The 16,812-nt window shown below is 37.2% G+C and overlaps 1 protein-coding gene across 1 annotated transcript in view; it reads right to left on the reverse strand.

Moving 5' to 3' along the window:
* Positions 1-13,935: 13,935 nt before the first annotated feature.
* Positions 13,936-16,812, reverse strand: part of astn1 (astrotactin 1) — a 982,704-nt gene continuing 979,827 nt past the window's right edge. The window contains 1 exon segment of the mRNA XM_030160213.1: positions 13,936-14,747. Within this exon segment, the coding sequence (XP_030016073.1) occupies positions 14,510-14,747 (238 nt within the window). The 3' untranslated portion in view covers positions 13,936-14,509.

Below are 16,812 nucleotides of genomic sequence, written 5' to 3' on the forward strand. Positions count from 1 at the left end.
TATCATTAGATCTGTATTGGTTCAGTTCAGGAGGTTTTTTTTTTTTTTTTTAAATATGTAAAAATAAATAAATAAATAAATAAATAGAAATAAAAACAAACAAACAAACAAAAAAAACTAACTAAATAATAAATAAATTAATAATAATAATAATAATAATAATAATAATAATACATTGCATTTATAAAGCACTTTTCACTCAGCAGAATCTCAAAGTGCTACAGAGAGAAGACAGCCTAATAAACTAGAAAAGCACTCAGAGCGCAGACCTCCGCCAAGCGCAAAAATTCCCCACATAATCGGTGATACAAATCCTACATTTATTTTTTAAAATACAATCCGCCTTCTGGATCAGATCCAGATCAGCCTTTGAAATGTGATAGAGGACCCCATTGTCAATTCCTGAGTTAAATTTCATGAGTTTTGGTCAATAATTAAGCGAGATATTGGGAAACGAAAATTTTGGCCCCATTTACCACAATGTTAACAAAAATTTCAAAGTGATCCAGAATCCAGGATTTCTTCTGGATCACCCCCAAAAGTTAATCATTTCTTCCTTATCCCATTTCCAACAAACCCTGAAAATTTCATCAAAATCTGTCCGTAACTTTTTGAGTTATGTTGCACACTAACGGACAGACAAACAAACAAACAAACAAACCCTGGCAAAAACATAACCTCCTTGGCGGAGGTAACAATAAAACTCTGTGTCAGGATTAAAGACTAAGTGAATAAAACAAAGCCTCATGCTGGGCCATAAAAAGCCTGTGTAAACAGGAAGGTTTCTGCATGAAAATGAACCACAGACAAAGAACATCCACACGGTCAGATTTCGTAATATATTCTTTATTGTTCCTTGAAGTAGCAAAGATCAAAGTGTAAAAGTGGACTTTCCGACGGCCACATCCAGTATAGACAGTATATCATGCATTAGTAGACAGCTGGCTCACCTTCGTCTTTATGCAAGTTCTCGTTCTTGTTTCCTGTGCTACAAATTATACCCATTATACAGTAGTTTTTTTTTTCTTTCTCTCAGATCATTCACAATCACTACTAATCACCTGTAATGAATGATCGCGGTCCAGTCCTGTTTCGAGACGCTCGATACCGTCAAAAGTAAAACCTGTTTGTTTTTTTGTTTTTTTTTGTTTTTTTTTTACATTTGTGGGTTCGTCTAACTGCGAAGCTACAGAAACTACAGTACGATATTTGGATCTACCAAAGCACACAGGACGGTAGTAAAGGACCACTGCTTGTACATGTATATACAGAAGGAAAACACTGTACTGTGCTACAACGGGATGCATTTATGAAATACTTCGCTGCCTATACAAAAATCTACAAGCGTCGGTTTTAGTATTCACATGAGATTCTGTTAAAAATCAACCACTAATATACATTTGCATTTGTCTGACATCAATCTCCAACAATTGGTACTGAACAGAACCGAAAGATCCAAAAAACAGTTACATGTCAAAGAAACGGAAATTAACATAAACGTATACTCAATAACAACACACTTCGTTAGCCGCAAATGTATGAAGGCTTACTGCGTGAATCCATAAACATAGAGAGAAGCATCGGAAAAGGGGATTAATACAGGATTATCACTTTAATTAACACGCAATCGTTGGTTAGATTTAGGGCGAAGACACACCGACCTGACTACCAAACATCGCCAGAAAAGGTAGCCCGACTGACAGCAGGTCTTAATGCACAATTGGGATTTTTCGGTGGAATCACATTTTTTTTTGGTGTGCTTTTTCATATTACACATTATTAATTAACGTGCATTATTATTATTTATTACGCATTAATTATTAATTAATTAACGCGCATTCATTGGTTAGATTTAGGGCGAAGACACACCGACCCGACTGCCGATCGTCACCACAAAAGGTAGCCTGACATGGTCAAAAAAGTGTGAAGAACGCACCAAATTGACTACTATTAATTAGTTAATAATTAATGCGCATTCATTGGTTAGATTTAGGGTGAAGACACACCGACCCGATTGTCGATCATTGCCAGAAAAGGTAGCCCGACATGGTCAAAAAAGTGTGAAGAACACACCAAATCGACTACGGACTTCAGTGAATGTTCGAAACCGGAAATGACAGAACATCTCTCTAGTCCAGTAGTTCGCAGCCTTTTTCGGCTCGTGACCCCATTTCAACATTGCAAATTTCTGACAACCCCAGACATTCAAAAGAGACACACTTTACTTTTCAAGAAATCTTTCCATTTTCTGATTGGTCCGGTTCTCTGACTGCGACGTAACACATGCAATCACGTGATCGGGTCAATCAAGACAAGCCCTCTCAGATATTATATCCTGCATTTTATTTGAACTTAATTTTTAAACGTATAGAGAAACATCGGAAAAAGGGATTAATACAGGATTATCACTTCAACTCGCAATCGGTTAGATTTAGGGCGAAGACACACCGACCCGACTGCCAAACATCGCCAGAAAAGGTCGGCCGACTGAGGCTACGTTCAGACAGCAGGTCTTAATGAACAATTGGGATTTTTCGGTGGAATCACATTTTTTTTTGGTGTGCTTTTTCATATTACACATTATTAATTAACGTGCATTATTATTATTTATTCCGCATTAATTATTAATTAATTAATGTGCATTCATTGGTTAGATTTTGGGTGAAGACACATCGACCCGACTGCCGATCATCGCCACAAAAGGTGGTCCGACATGGTCAAAAAAGTGTGAAGAACGCACCAAATCGACTACGGACTTCAGTGAATGTTCGAAACCGGAAATGACAGAACATCTCTCTAGTCCAGTAGTTCGCAGCCTTTTTCGGCTCGTGACCCCATTTCAACATTGCAAATTTCTGGCGACCCCAGACATTCAAAAGAGACACACTTTACTTTTCAAGAAATCTTTCCATTTTCTGATTGGTCCGGTTCTCTGACTGCGACGTAACACATGCAATCACGTGATCGGGTCAATCAAGACAAGCCCTCTCAGATATTATATCCTGCATTTTATTTGAACTTAATTTTTAAACGTATAGAGAAGCATCGGAAAAAGGGATTAATACAGGATTATCACTTCAACTCGCAATCGGTTAGATTTAGGGCGAAGACACACCGACCCGACTGCCAAACATCGCCAGAAAAGGTCGGCCGACTGAGGCTACGTTCAGACAGCAGGTCTTAATGAACAATTGGGATTTTTCGGTGGAATCACATTTTTTTTTGGTGTGCTTTTTCATATTACACATTATTAATTAACGTGCATTATTATTATTTATTCCGCATTAATTATTAATTAATTAATGTGCATTCATTGGTTAGATTTTGGGTGAAGACACATCGACCCGACTGCCGATCATCGCCACAAAAGGTGGTCCGACATGGTCAAAAAAGTGTGAAGAACGCACCAAATCGACTACGGACTTCAGTGAATGTTCGAAACCGGAAATGACAGAACATCTCTCTAGTCCAGTAGTTCGCAGCCTTTTTCGGCTCGTGACCCCATTTCAACATTGCAAATTTCTGGCGACCCCAGACATTCAAAAGAGACACACTTTACTTTTCAAGAAATCTTTCCATTTTCTGATTGGTCCGGTTCTCTGACTGCGACGTAACACATGCAATCACGTGATCGGGTCAATCAAGACAAGCCCTCTCAGATATTATATCCTGCATTTTATTTGAACTTAATTTTTAAACGTATAGAGAAGCATCGGAAAAAGGGATTAATACAGGATTATCACTTCAACTCGCAATCGGTTAGATTTAGGGCGAAGACACACCGACCCGACTGCCAAACATCGCCAGAAAAGGTCGGCCGACTGAGGCTACGTTCAGACAGCAGGTCTTAATGAACAATTGGGATTTTTCGGTGGAATCACATTTTTTTTTGGTGTGCTTTTTCATATTACACATTATTAATTAACGTGCATTATTATTATTTATTCCGCATTAATTATTAATTAATTAATGTGCATTCATTGGTTAGATTTTGGGTGAAGACACATCGACCCGACTGCCGATCATCGCCACAAAAGGTGGTCCGACATGGTCAAAAAAGTGTGAAGAACGCACCAAATCGACTACGGACTTCAGTGAATGTTCGAAACCGGAAATGACAGAACATCTCTCTAGTCCAGTAGTTCGCAGCCTTTTTCGGCTCGTGACCCCATTTCAACATCGCAAATTTCTGGCGACCCCAGACATTCAAAAGAGACACACTTTACTTTCGAAGAAATCTTTCCATTTTCTGATTGGTCCGGTTCTCTGACTGCGACGTAACACATGCAATCACGTGATCGGGTCAATCAAGACAAGCCCTCTCAGATATTATATCCTGCATTTTATTTGAACTTGATTTTTAAATGTATAGAGAAGCATCGGAAAAGGGGATTAATACAGGATTATCACTTTAATTAACACACATTCATTGGTTAGATTTAGGGCGAAGACACCGACCCGACTCCCGATCGTTGCCACAAAATGTAGCCCGACATGGTCAAAAAAGTGTGAAGAACGCACCAAATCGACTACCGACTTCAGCCTACGTTCAAAACCGGAAATGACAGAAGATCTCTCCAAGTCCAATAGTTCGCAACCTTTTTCGGCTCGTGACCTCATTTTAACATCACAAATTTCTGGCGACCCCAGACATTCAAAATGGAGACACTTTTCTTTTGGACATGTCTTAGCGGGGCTAGGCGGGAGAAGAAATCTTTCCATTCTCTGATTGGTCTGGTTTTCTGACTGCGACGTAACGCATACGGTCACATGATCGGGTCAATCAAGATATGCCCTTCTCAGATATATCCTGCATGTTATTTGAACTTGATTTTTATCGAAAAAGTGTGTGTTGTTTTAATTATAATGAAATATATACTGAATCTTTTTTTTTTTTTTTTTTATCAGTTACTAGAAATTTCAGGCGACCCCATTTGAATTCCAGACGACCCCAAGGTTGAACAACACTGCTCTAGACCAAAACACAGAGCTCGCTGTCGTCAGTCATTAGTTGCTTTTCCACTGACTCTCAAATTGCGCAAATATCACTTGCACATAAAAATTTACCTGATGGAAAAATTTTGCCAAAAGTCTAATTTTCGATAAACAGTTTTTGCGCTGGCAAGAGATAGTTTTTCGGGCGTAGCACAAATGGTACATCACGCAAAACTACGATGGAAAGACCTTTTTTCGCAACTAGAGTCAGGCGGATTAAAAAAAACGGATGTTGACGGACATTGCAATAAGCGAAGAAGATGAAGAAACATGTCGCGATATGTGTGGACACACCAGGAAACGCCATCATTTTTTAATAGTACGAGATAGAGGGGTAATATATAATAATAATGAATATATCTGTAAATCAACACCATATTTACATTCATTGCCATGTTTATGGAATGACTTCTCGTGTCATCTCGCGATAATAAATAAACAAATCATCGCAATTGTGATTTAATGGAAAAACCGACATTACGCACTTCTGTTTTTTCGACATTTAGTATATATCGGTAAAGTTTTGCGCAGATGTCCAATGGTAAAGTGACTATTGTTGTCAGCAGAAAGTGTTGAGTCGTTCAGAAGGGTGGTTGTTGTTGTACTTGTTGAACGGATAGTTAATAATAAGAAGATACTGGCGTTGTCAGCTCTCAGGCTTCTTCTTATGGAAGAAGAAAGATGTCGCAGGTGAAAACTAAGGAGAAATCGCACTATGCTAACAATGCTAACAGTGTTCACTTCATGGAATGAATGAAGTCCATAGTCAACACTGACTGGCACTCATTCAGATACGATATGAGCAGTGAATGGACTACTATATACTTAGCACCATTAAAAACACACGGCCCAATCATGTGGTGTAATTTCCAGAAAATTATTTGCTCAGGTGCCTATTTTGTATATGTTGCTCATGAGTAACACAATTAATAGCTGTAGTTTGTTTCCCACTCCTGACGTGTGACGTTGGCATTTGGACTAATGCCTTAACCTTCCTCTTGTGCTAGCTTATTGTTACCATCTCTTATGTTAATGGGTCAGTTTTGACCCATGTCTTAAATCAGCTGTAAAATACACTAAAAAAAAAATTATCTATCATCCAATTTGTTTCCCATCTCTTGGTTACTTTGTTAGGCTTCCTTATTCATGAAAATATTGGTTTTAATATTTTTGGTGGGAGCCTCTGAACCTTTTTTTTGTCATTATACCCCTCCATGTGCACTCTGCAAGTCACCAACTTTATACTGGACATCCTCTTTGCTTGTTTTGTTTTTGTGCAGGTATACTGGATAACAAGGCAAAATGAGATATCCCAAAAGCTCACATGATTGGGAGAGGAGCTGGCTGTCAGTGTGTTGGCTGACAGTGCACTTATGATTTCAGTTTTGGCTCTAATTATTGCTTTAAAATCTTGTTTTTATAACTGGGTCGAAACTGACCCTAACAACACAAAGGTCATAATTTTAACCACAGCATTTCATAATTTAGTGGAAAAAAATGTTTTGTATTATTTTTGTTGAAATAGAGGTTCCTGACAAAGTCAAAAAGCCTTGATGCAATAAATACATTTAATGTGTTTCATTTATGCATTTAAAACCTAAAAAAGGTCGGTGCTGACCCTAACACAAGAGGAAGGTTAACGTTGGACATTGAGTCGAATCTCTTGTACAGTCATGTTTGACTGGTGGCTTTAGGTGTGGTCAGTAGTTTATATAAAGGCAGCAAAGAAAACACCCAAATATTTCTGCCAGCTCAAAATGCCACGACTTATGATACAACAGAGAGAACGTACCACTGGCGTTTTACGAACAGGTCTGAGCTGTGGTGAAGTCGCTCGCCGTCTGCGTCATTATCGCAGTACAGTCAATCGTCTGAGCGGTCGGATCCCTCAGGACAGGATCATCAGACTTCGTTTTATGTTTGGCAGCCAGAGGTGGACCCACCTGATACTGAACGATGACACTTTCAGCTTTTCAACTTTGTGAAGTTGATCACAATTTCTCCACAATTCATTCTCTGATGACCAATGCTTCCCTCTTTAATATGAAGGTAACCCCAAACTAATTCATTAAAAATATCTCCAAATATACATATTATTCTGATCCGTGCATTTTTAATGGAGCTAAGTATATGCCATGCCAAAATATCCACCGATTTAAACTGTTCTATAAACATATGGTCTGGTCCCAGTGTAAAGATGGAGGGTCTTAAAACTGTTCCATCTATATTCTGTCTTAATGTTAATGTGTGCTTGTTGTTCCTCATCTCGTTGGTCTGTGTTGTCCATTACCATCTGCTGTTGTTCTTACCATCGCTGGTATGTGCTGCCCTTTACCATTAGTGCTATTGTAGTTTTTTTTGGTTTTCTTCTTACCATTGTTGGTCTGTAATTATTGCTGTTCTTTACCACTTGTGCCATTGTAGTTTTTTGTTTTTACCATTGTTGGTCTGTAATTATTATAATGTAAGTTGACAGTTAACTGTTACCTGTGATAACACCACCAGGAATGTACTTTGTTTCTATTTTTCGCACATTTTGGTTCTATAATATAAATACTGTCAAATGAGTTCATTCTAATTTGGTTTAGGTCTATTTTGTTCATTGTTCTGGTTTAAAGTCAAAGGACAGGAGTGAATATTTAAATGTTATGTTCAGTAATTTGATGATGAGAACGGGGGTGGGATTAAATACGTTTTTCTTCTTCCCACTCCTTTTCGAGTATACATGAATGATTTTTGGTATTTTGAATTTGCACGTATTCTGGAAATGCTCGAAATAAAACAAATGAAATGAAGTATAGAAGACAATAATAGTGTGAAGTACCTTGGCATAGCTATATTCACATGGAAAGTTCGCGTTCACTGATTCGCTAGTCAAGGGCTATCCTTCCACCAATCAGATTGGTCCGACTGAACGACTTGTAGTGGTCGATTACACATGTTGAATCGGCCGAAAAGTTTGGCGACAGCATTAACGGCGACCGATCGCACGGAACACACCAAACAGACTCGTTTCCCCGACTTCGCCAGACTGCCTAACGACTTCCAACCGCCGAAAATCAGGTTGGTGCGTCTTCGCCTTTACACCCATGTAAAAACTGTATGTAAATACTGGCAGGTTCCGTTAATAGTACAGAACCCAGACTGTTTCCAACCCTCTGGAACGCCTGTTCAGTAAAACTCTGTTATAAATGCAAACTATAAATACTACATTCAATAGTTTATATCAGTAAAACTTCAGGAGAATGCTATGTACAGGGTTCATTTGGATGTCTATACGACTAAAATAACCCCCGGCAGTACATCCCATCATATCTACAGCGGTCTTATTATGTTTTTCATTTAAACCCAGCGACTAAACCTTTCCACACACTCTGCATAATACTAGCTCTGTCGTCCTTCATAGGAAATGCATCATCGTTTTCTATTTTTAATAGATTAATATGCGTTTTTCATCGTTCTTTACGCAACAAACTGGGTGATTTAACAGTATGATGATTTATTTTGACCCAGAAGTATGTAAATGTGTTGATATTTATCCAAAAAGTCAGATTTTTCTTAATCTTTGTGGGAGAAACGTGTACTTTATTGAGCAAATTTAGTGAAAAAGATGCAAAGATGACACTTTGGGGAATCCAGAATAGTAGGCAGTTACTTAATTAAAAAAAAGCTAAAGTTGAAAATCTTATGAAAAAAAAAATCTAAAGTTTAATTTTAACTTTAGCCCAATTGTGAGAAATAAAACCACTCTTTAAAAAAAATGTAGAAACTTTTTTTTAATAATTCATGCATGAAAGCCTTTTTTTTTTTTTAAAGTTGGATGTTAATAAAATATTTTTGTTAAGTTACTCTGAGGAACTGATGTGAGACTTTATGGTCAGTAGAAAAAGAGTAAGTTTACACATTGAACTTCATCTCACTCCTTTTTGAATGTTTTTTCTTCTTTTTTTTTTTTTACATTTTTCCTTGATGTTTTTTGCTTTAAATGTTGATATTCGAAATAAAACAAAATCACTCATCGTACGGTCAAATTACTCAGCTTGTTGCATATAAATAAAACCATACACGTCTCGTAAAAACAATAAAATACAAGTGTTTCCAAGCTTTGACTTCTGACACTGTAAAAACGTGTCGTCCTGCAAATAACTGTATGAGTTTGTTAAAAAGAAAAACCTAAAAAGGGAAGCGACGGTTAAAAAGTGCAGGTCCTCTAATGCATAAGCCACCCCACACTATAAAGCAGTAAAGGAGATAAATAACGCTCCATCTACGTCTATATAATCATATTTTGTCGCTAAAGGTGGTCAATGCGAACAATAAGCACCAGAATGTGCACGTAAAACTACAACGGTAAATCTCTCAAGTAATTAAATGGCTTTTTTACACTTTTCTTTGATGTTTTTTTGTTTTAAATGTTGATATTCAAAATAAAATAAAAAAAAAACAAAAAAAACAATCATCGTACGGTCAAATTACACAGTTGGTTGCATATTAATAAAACCATGCATGTGTCTCTTAAAAACAAAAGATAAACGTTTCCAAGTTTTGACTTCTGACGCCGTAAAAATGTGTTGTCCCGCAAATAACTCGGATAAATAACACTCCATCTACGTGTATATAATCATGTTTTGTCGCTTAAGGTGGTAAATGTGAACAATAAGCACCAGAATGCACACGTAAAACTACAACGCTAAATCTCTAAAGCGTTTACAATGGCTCTAGTTTTCATGCTAACTTTCTAAAAAACAGGCGACGTTTGGGTTCAACTCTGGACATAAAAGCAACAAACAGTGTTTTGTTTGAGGAATGGAGGAAGGCAGACATGTGGTTGACATCATGTTTCTCCCTGAAAAGTTTCAGAGACTGGATTTTAACAGGAAAATAAGGACCTGATGCCTTCGTGGCCCATATGTAATGATTAAAACAGCGTAAGACTTTCATCACAAATGTTTGTTCTAATTCGTAAAACCCCATTGATAGCCTGATTACCGCTAATGCATTAGTTATTCGAACCACTTCAAAGATGACGCCATCATCAACACAATCTGCTTGTTTACCAAGGTTGTAATAGTTTTGGATTTTTCATTACAGTTTAGTTTTATTTGGTCTTGACTGTTTTTTTTCCTCTAATTCAGTTCGTTTTAATTTGTTTTTGGAGCAGGTTTGCTAGTTTTTATTAGTTTTCTTTGTTTTTTTTTCTAAATGCTTAGCTTTAGTTTAGTTTTTTTTTTTTCATATCTTTTATCTTCTTCTCCGTCATTTTCATATAAATCCCAGACAGGACTCTGCTACTTTCTCCCAACTTTAGTCTCCATGTTTCCAGGTAGACTGGGGACCAGAAGACGACTGGAAACGACAAGTGACGAGAAGTGACGGACCGTGAAGTACCATATGGTGCCGCTACCTAAAATTGCTAGAGCGAAATAGATTGCTTTCGTACCAATCCGACATTGACAAAGACGAAAACGAAGGGAATTTTATCCATAATTTCTATATGTTCTAGTTTGTTTTATAAGCACACAATACAGTTTCAGTTAGTTAACGTTTTTTTTCTTTTAATTATAGTTTTTATTTATTTCAGTTAACGAAAATGCTTTATCAATTCTAGTTTTTCATCATTTTGTTAGTTTTTGTTAACGATAATAACCTTGTTGTTTACATAAGAAACCAAAACGTCACTTGGGCCTTTTCGGAAATTTTGTCGCAAAGTGCATTGTAAGAATGGGCAACAATTTTGCTGTCTCATGGTGAGTGTTGAACCCAAATGTGACCTGTAGCTCCACCCACTGACTGGACTCATTCTTTAAAACAACCCTTGTCGACTGGAGAATTTTACGTCGTAGCGATCTGGTTTGTTTTCTTACCAAATCTGTGAGAAACCACTTTCATTTGGTCGCCATTCCCACAAAGCAGTTTGCAACAAAATTTCCGAAAAGGCTCAAGTGACGTTTCGGTTTGTTATGTAAACAAGTGGACTGTGTTTATGATGGAGTCGTCTTTTTAAAACCACGCCCCACTAATGGCATCATGAGCCTACCAGCGCCCCCCCATGCCCAAAACAAGTGTGTGCGACGGACCTGTAGGGTTATAGTGCTCTGTAGATAAAGCTGCGACAAAGTCAAAGTCAGCTCCCCTCATCCGATCATTAGTCACTTTTCCATTGACCCTCAAATTGCGCGAATGTAACTTGAGCATAAAAATTTACCTAATGGAAAAACGGCAATTTCGGCAAAACTCTCGTTTTCTGATGAAAAGTTTCTGCACTGGCAAGAGGTGGTTTTTGGGCATCGCACAAATGGTATATCACACAAATCTATAATGGAAAGACCTTTTTCCACAACTAGAGTCATGTGAATTAAAAAAACCCGGTGCTGACAAATGTTACAACAAGCGAAGAAGAAAAGTTTTAAAACAAATATGTCGTGGTATGTGTGGACACACCTGGAAACCCAATCATTTTTTAAATCTTTTTTATTTAGTACGAGATAGAGGGTAGAAAATAATAAAAATAATAATGAATATATCTGTAAATCAACACGATATTAACGTTTGTCCCCATGTTTATGGAATGACTTCTCGTGTTATCTCGCAATAATAAATAAATCATCGCATTTGTGATTTAATGGAAAAACCAACATTACGCACTTCTGTTTTTTTTTTTTCATGTAGTAAATATCAGTAAAGTTTTGTACACATGTCCAATGGAAGAGTGACTACTGACTACCTGCTGCACCCCCAAAAACTAATTCGCAAATGGGGGGTTTACACTGTTGTAATGTACAAAAGAAGCCACTAACACACCCGCACACACGATGACGTCATTTGCGACCCCCTTCCAACCCCCCCTTGGTTGAGAACTTCTGGATTAGTGGTAATTAGGCTATCACTAGCATTTTATAAATTAAAAAAAACAAACAAAAAAAAACAAAAAACATTGTGACGAAAGTCGTACGCAGCTTTAAGATCCCACTTAAAACCCAAATGAAACCAGGTTGATCCATTTAAACAGAAAATATGGCACAATATACAACAAGTACTGATTAGGCTGATTAGGTTCATTAACGCATCTCATATCAAATCTGAAAACAAAGTCGTCCAATATCCTTTATATTACGTATGTTTAGCTTTTATCGGCAGTATGGTACATTTACGCCACAAAGCAAATCAGTTATATCAGTTATATCAGTTGGGAGCGTTGAGTTTTACTGGTAGGATACAAGAAAGCACTGAATTCTAGATTTCCATTATTTTAACATTTATCGGATCATAGACTGTAAATACATCCTTGTTTTTGTCGTAACTCCTCGTCATTCACATACAAAGAAGAAAATATGACAGTACTATCCAAACACCGATGAAGACAGACCAGTGAGTATTTTCAAAGATACTGAAGCAAATGCAGAATTAATCAAGTGATCAAAAGACGAGTTGGTTGAATGTAGCTCAGAGTAGAGCAAAGAACGCTCTAGTTTATTGACTAATTTATACGTTTCAACGACAAGAATCTGTCATGGTTGATTATTTTTAATAGTGGTTGTTTTTGACGCTATAAATGCACATAGATTATTAAAATAGAAAAGAGCATTTGATTCGTTTCGTTGTTGGGTTTCGCCTCTTTTCCACCGCAGGAACTTTTACTTTACCAGGAAATTTGAAAAACCTCATGTTTCCACTGAAATTACCCGGGTAAAAAAACTTTCCCTCAAAAAAAGGTGTATTTCGTTTGTTTATTTCATTGTATTTAGTGTAGGTTTTGCCAAATCTCTAATCTATTCATTACGTTTTTACAGGAACTTTTACTTTACCAGGAAATTTGAAAAACCTCAACATGTTTCCACTGAAATTACCAGTTAAAAAAAAAAAAAAACAAAAAAAAAACAAAACAACTTTCCCTCAACCCCAAACTTTCCCTGAAAAAAATGTTCAAAGTAGGGGGATCGGACTTTTTAGATTCCCCAGGATTCTTGGGGGTGGGGCTAAATGCTGAAGAACACTAATTGGTGGAACACACTTCAGCGTTTCGTACTTCTGCTCATCGACGTGATTTTCAACCGCCTTTCAGTTCTGTTTCTTATTAATTTATTCTAGCGTTTCAATATCAGATGTTCACTCGTCTTGAGTTCAAATACAGAATATTCTTTATTTCAGTTAATTTAGTACATGTTTTGCTAAATCTCAGACTTTTCACTATGTTTTTACAGGAACTTTTACTTTACCGGGAAATTGGAAAAATCTCAACTTGTTTCCACTGAAATTACCCCAGAAAAACGGGTAAAAAAATGTTCCCTCGACCCCAAAGTCCCCCTGAAAAAAAAAGTTTCTAGTAGGGGGATCGGACTTCTCAGATTCCCCAGAATTCTTGGGGGCGGGGCTAAGTGCTGAAGAACGCTAATTGGTGGAACACACTTCAGCGTTCCACACTTATGTTCACCTACTATAGTCAGTGTGCAGCTACCAACTTTTTTATGCAATTTCTACAAGATTTACTTCAATTTTGTTTTGATCATTTGGAAAACGGAGCCGAATTCGCTCATAAGAAATTCGGCGGGAATTCGAGCAGTCAGTGACCCGAAACGGCTGAGCCTCATTTGAATAAATTTTCGGTAACTTTAAGGTGCGGTGGAAACAAAAGACACGTAAGATTACCAGGAATTCTTCCACCAAAGTAAATAAGTTTATGGTATTAACCCTTTAAGCGCCAGAGTTGCAATATTGCGATTTAGTTTGGATAGATAAGGACAGCTTACTGTATTTTACTTTCTGCTAATGTTTAATGTCACTTATTTTCAGGATAAGATGACAAAAAACAAAGAAAACTTCCATGTGAATATGTTCAAAGTTCAATTTTACTAAAAGCTATGCAATCCAATATGGCCACCACCCTGTGATGTCACAATATGCTAATTAGATGAGTACATTTACTCCCATCAGAAACTTGGGTCATATTCAGTGTTTTTATCCTTACAGTGTGACTTTATCTCTAAACACGTCCAAGATACAACTTTTTGAAATCTTTATATCAAAATGTTATATTTTTGAAAAACAAAACAAAACTCAGGCGCTTAAAGGGTTTTTTTGACCAATGACGGTGGTTGTAGAAATTTGTTCTATTCAATTAATGCCATGTTTTACTGAAAAAGTCCCATCAGTGTTTCCTGTTATGATTTCATTTCCTGTTACAAACATCTATATCAGTTATTAAATACACAGAAATGCCTGCTCCTCATTGAAAACTTTACAGAGGATAAAATTACAGTAGATGGAAATAAATCACTTATAATCGCATATAACTTCGACACAGAAATAAATGCAGGTCTTGGTTAAAGTTGACGAGTCTGATTTTTAAGCTAATTCTACATTTTGACCCTTTAATTTCTTGACTAAGTTGCAAAAATTTTGTAAAATCACTGAATCAAATCAAACGAAAGTTCCTGGAATCTGGTGGAAAAGAGGCGTCTGATTCCGCCATATTCCTGTCGAACCGAACTGAACCGAACCGGACCGTCCAAACCCCTCAGAGCTCTTTGGGTTCGCCGTAGTCGTTGTACATGACGGTGAGCGTCTGTTCGTCGCAGGCCTTGTGGACGTCCTGACCCATGTCGGACCAGTTCAGACCGAACGCCTTGGTGTCGGTGTAGCGGCAGGACAGGAACTTCAGGGACATCCTTCGCAGTCCGATCTTGGGTTCCTGAAGGAGGCCCTTACACCACGGGGACAACTCGTCCAGCTGGGACAGGATAAGCCCCGCCTTCCTGTTGGAACAAACACAGCAAAGGGTTAAACGGAGGCAGGGTCCGACCTTCAAACCTTCATTTATCAGAGTTCGTACACTTTTTTCGAGGTCAAATTCAAGCACTTTTATGGGTTACTAGCACCTCTGACCCAGTTCATTACGTTACTTTCTTGGTAAATTCCACCGGTATTTTCAGTTGAATAACCTCTCAGCTGCCATGTCCATTTCTGCACCTGAAATTTGACACCATGGCAACGTGGAAATATTGTTTATCTGCTGCTAGGTAACCCACTTCAATGAGGATTGTATTATTCTGGCCATAGCAACATGATTGTAAGGCTACTGTATTACAAAATTACTAATATCTCCCAAAATATTTGTCTTATCAACTTGCCATTTTCACTAGTCTCTTCCTTGACGAAAAATACATAAGAATGACTAACTGCAGCAGTTAGCACTTTACGAATTTTGTGTGATGCCCGAGACACACACACAGAGTCCACTTCCCTTTTACAAATACAGATTTTTAGAATTTTTCTAGCACAGCACTTTATCACTGAGGTAAAACAGATTATGTACAGCAGGGGTGTCAAACTTATTTTAGTTCAGGGGCCACATACAGCCTAATATGATCTAAAGTGGGCCAGACCTGTAAAATAATATAAATAATAGGATAAGAACTTATAAATAATATCAACTCCAAAGTTTTCTCTATGTTTTTGAGTGAAAAAAGTAAAATTCCATAATGAAAACGTTTACATCTACGAACTGTTCTTGAACATAACATGAACAAATATGAACCTGGATATTCTTAAGAAAAATAAGTGCAATTTTAACAATATTACACCTTAGTTTATCATTTATACATGTGCATTACAACTTACAGATCACAGTGGATCTACAAATACACAAAACATTCAGTAACAGGCAGAATATTGGTACAATTCCACATACTTCTCTTAAGACATTTGAGGTTGTTCATATTTGTTCAGGTTATTCATATTTTGGTTGTAAAAGGCTAGTCTGTAAATGTAAACATTTTTGTGTAATTTTCCTTTTTTTTTCCAGTTTTAATTATTTATAGGTTATTATGATAGTATTTTACTGGTCTAATCCACTTTAGGTTGAATTGACGTAAAATTATTTTAACATCCTTGATTGTTAATATCATCAATGTAATTTTTGCATTTCACAAATTCATCCCGGGGGCCGGATCGGACCCTTTGGCGGGCCGGTTTTGGCCCCCGGGCCGCATGTTTGACACCTGTGATGTACAGGAATACATACACATGATAATTTTTCTCACTTTTTATTACAATCATGTAATTTGTTTTATGCTATAAACATCTAAAATTGTGTTTCATAACAGCAAAAAGTTTAGAAATTAAAGGAAAACACAAAGTTTATTCCAAAAAAAGGGAAGTCGCTTGGTGTTCTTCAGACACACTCCCACTGAGACAAAGGCCACATTCAGACAGCAGGTCTTAATGCCCAATTCGGATTTTTCTGTGAAATCGGATTTTTTTTTGTGTGCTCGTTAACATTACCCATTAAATGCGACTTCTATCAGTTTTGAATATGAACTGAATGTGACCCTGAAGTGACCCACATGTGGAAAAGAGGTCCTGTCGTAATACGTGACCACACAGACACGCACTGTCTTTACGGAAGTAAGAATGTTTTTCCCGCCGCTCCACCTTCTGGGACACAGAATTGTGATGTTTGTCATATTTCAAAGACGTAAAGGTGACCTGACCGTTCAAAATGAAGTCACATTGCAAAATATCAGACACGTATCGGATTTAAGACCACATATGAAAGTGGTCTGGGTCAGATTTGAAAGAAAAAAAAAAAAAAAAATTTGGATTTGAGCTGTTCAAACTGTCTTTAATAGATCGGATACAGGTTACATATGGGCAAAAAAAAAAAAAAAAAATCGGATTTAGGCCACATTTGCCTGAAGTCTGAATGAAGCCAAGGATTAAGATAAAAATGTACCTGGAGTCGACCTGAGAACACCTGGGAATTTTCTTTTTTGAGATAAAGTTTGAAGTAACTTTGGTTAGAATTACAAGGACTTTCCA

Source organism: Sphaeramia orbicularis, chromosome 17 (genome assembly GCF_902148855.1).
Source record: "Sphaeramia orbicularis chromosome 17, fSphaOr1.1, whole genome shotgun sequence".
NCBI classification, from domain to species: domain Eukaryota; kingdom Metazoa; phylum Chordata; class Actinopteri; order Kurtiformes; family Apogonidae; genus Sphaeramia; species Sphaeramia orbicularis.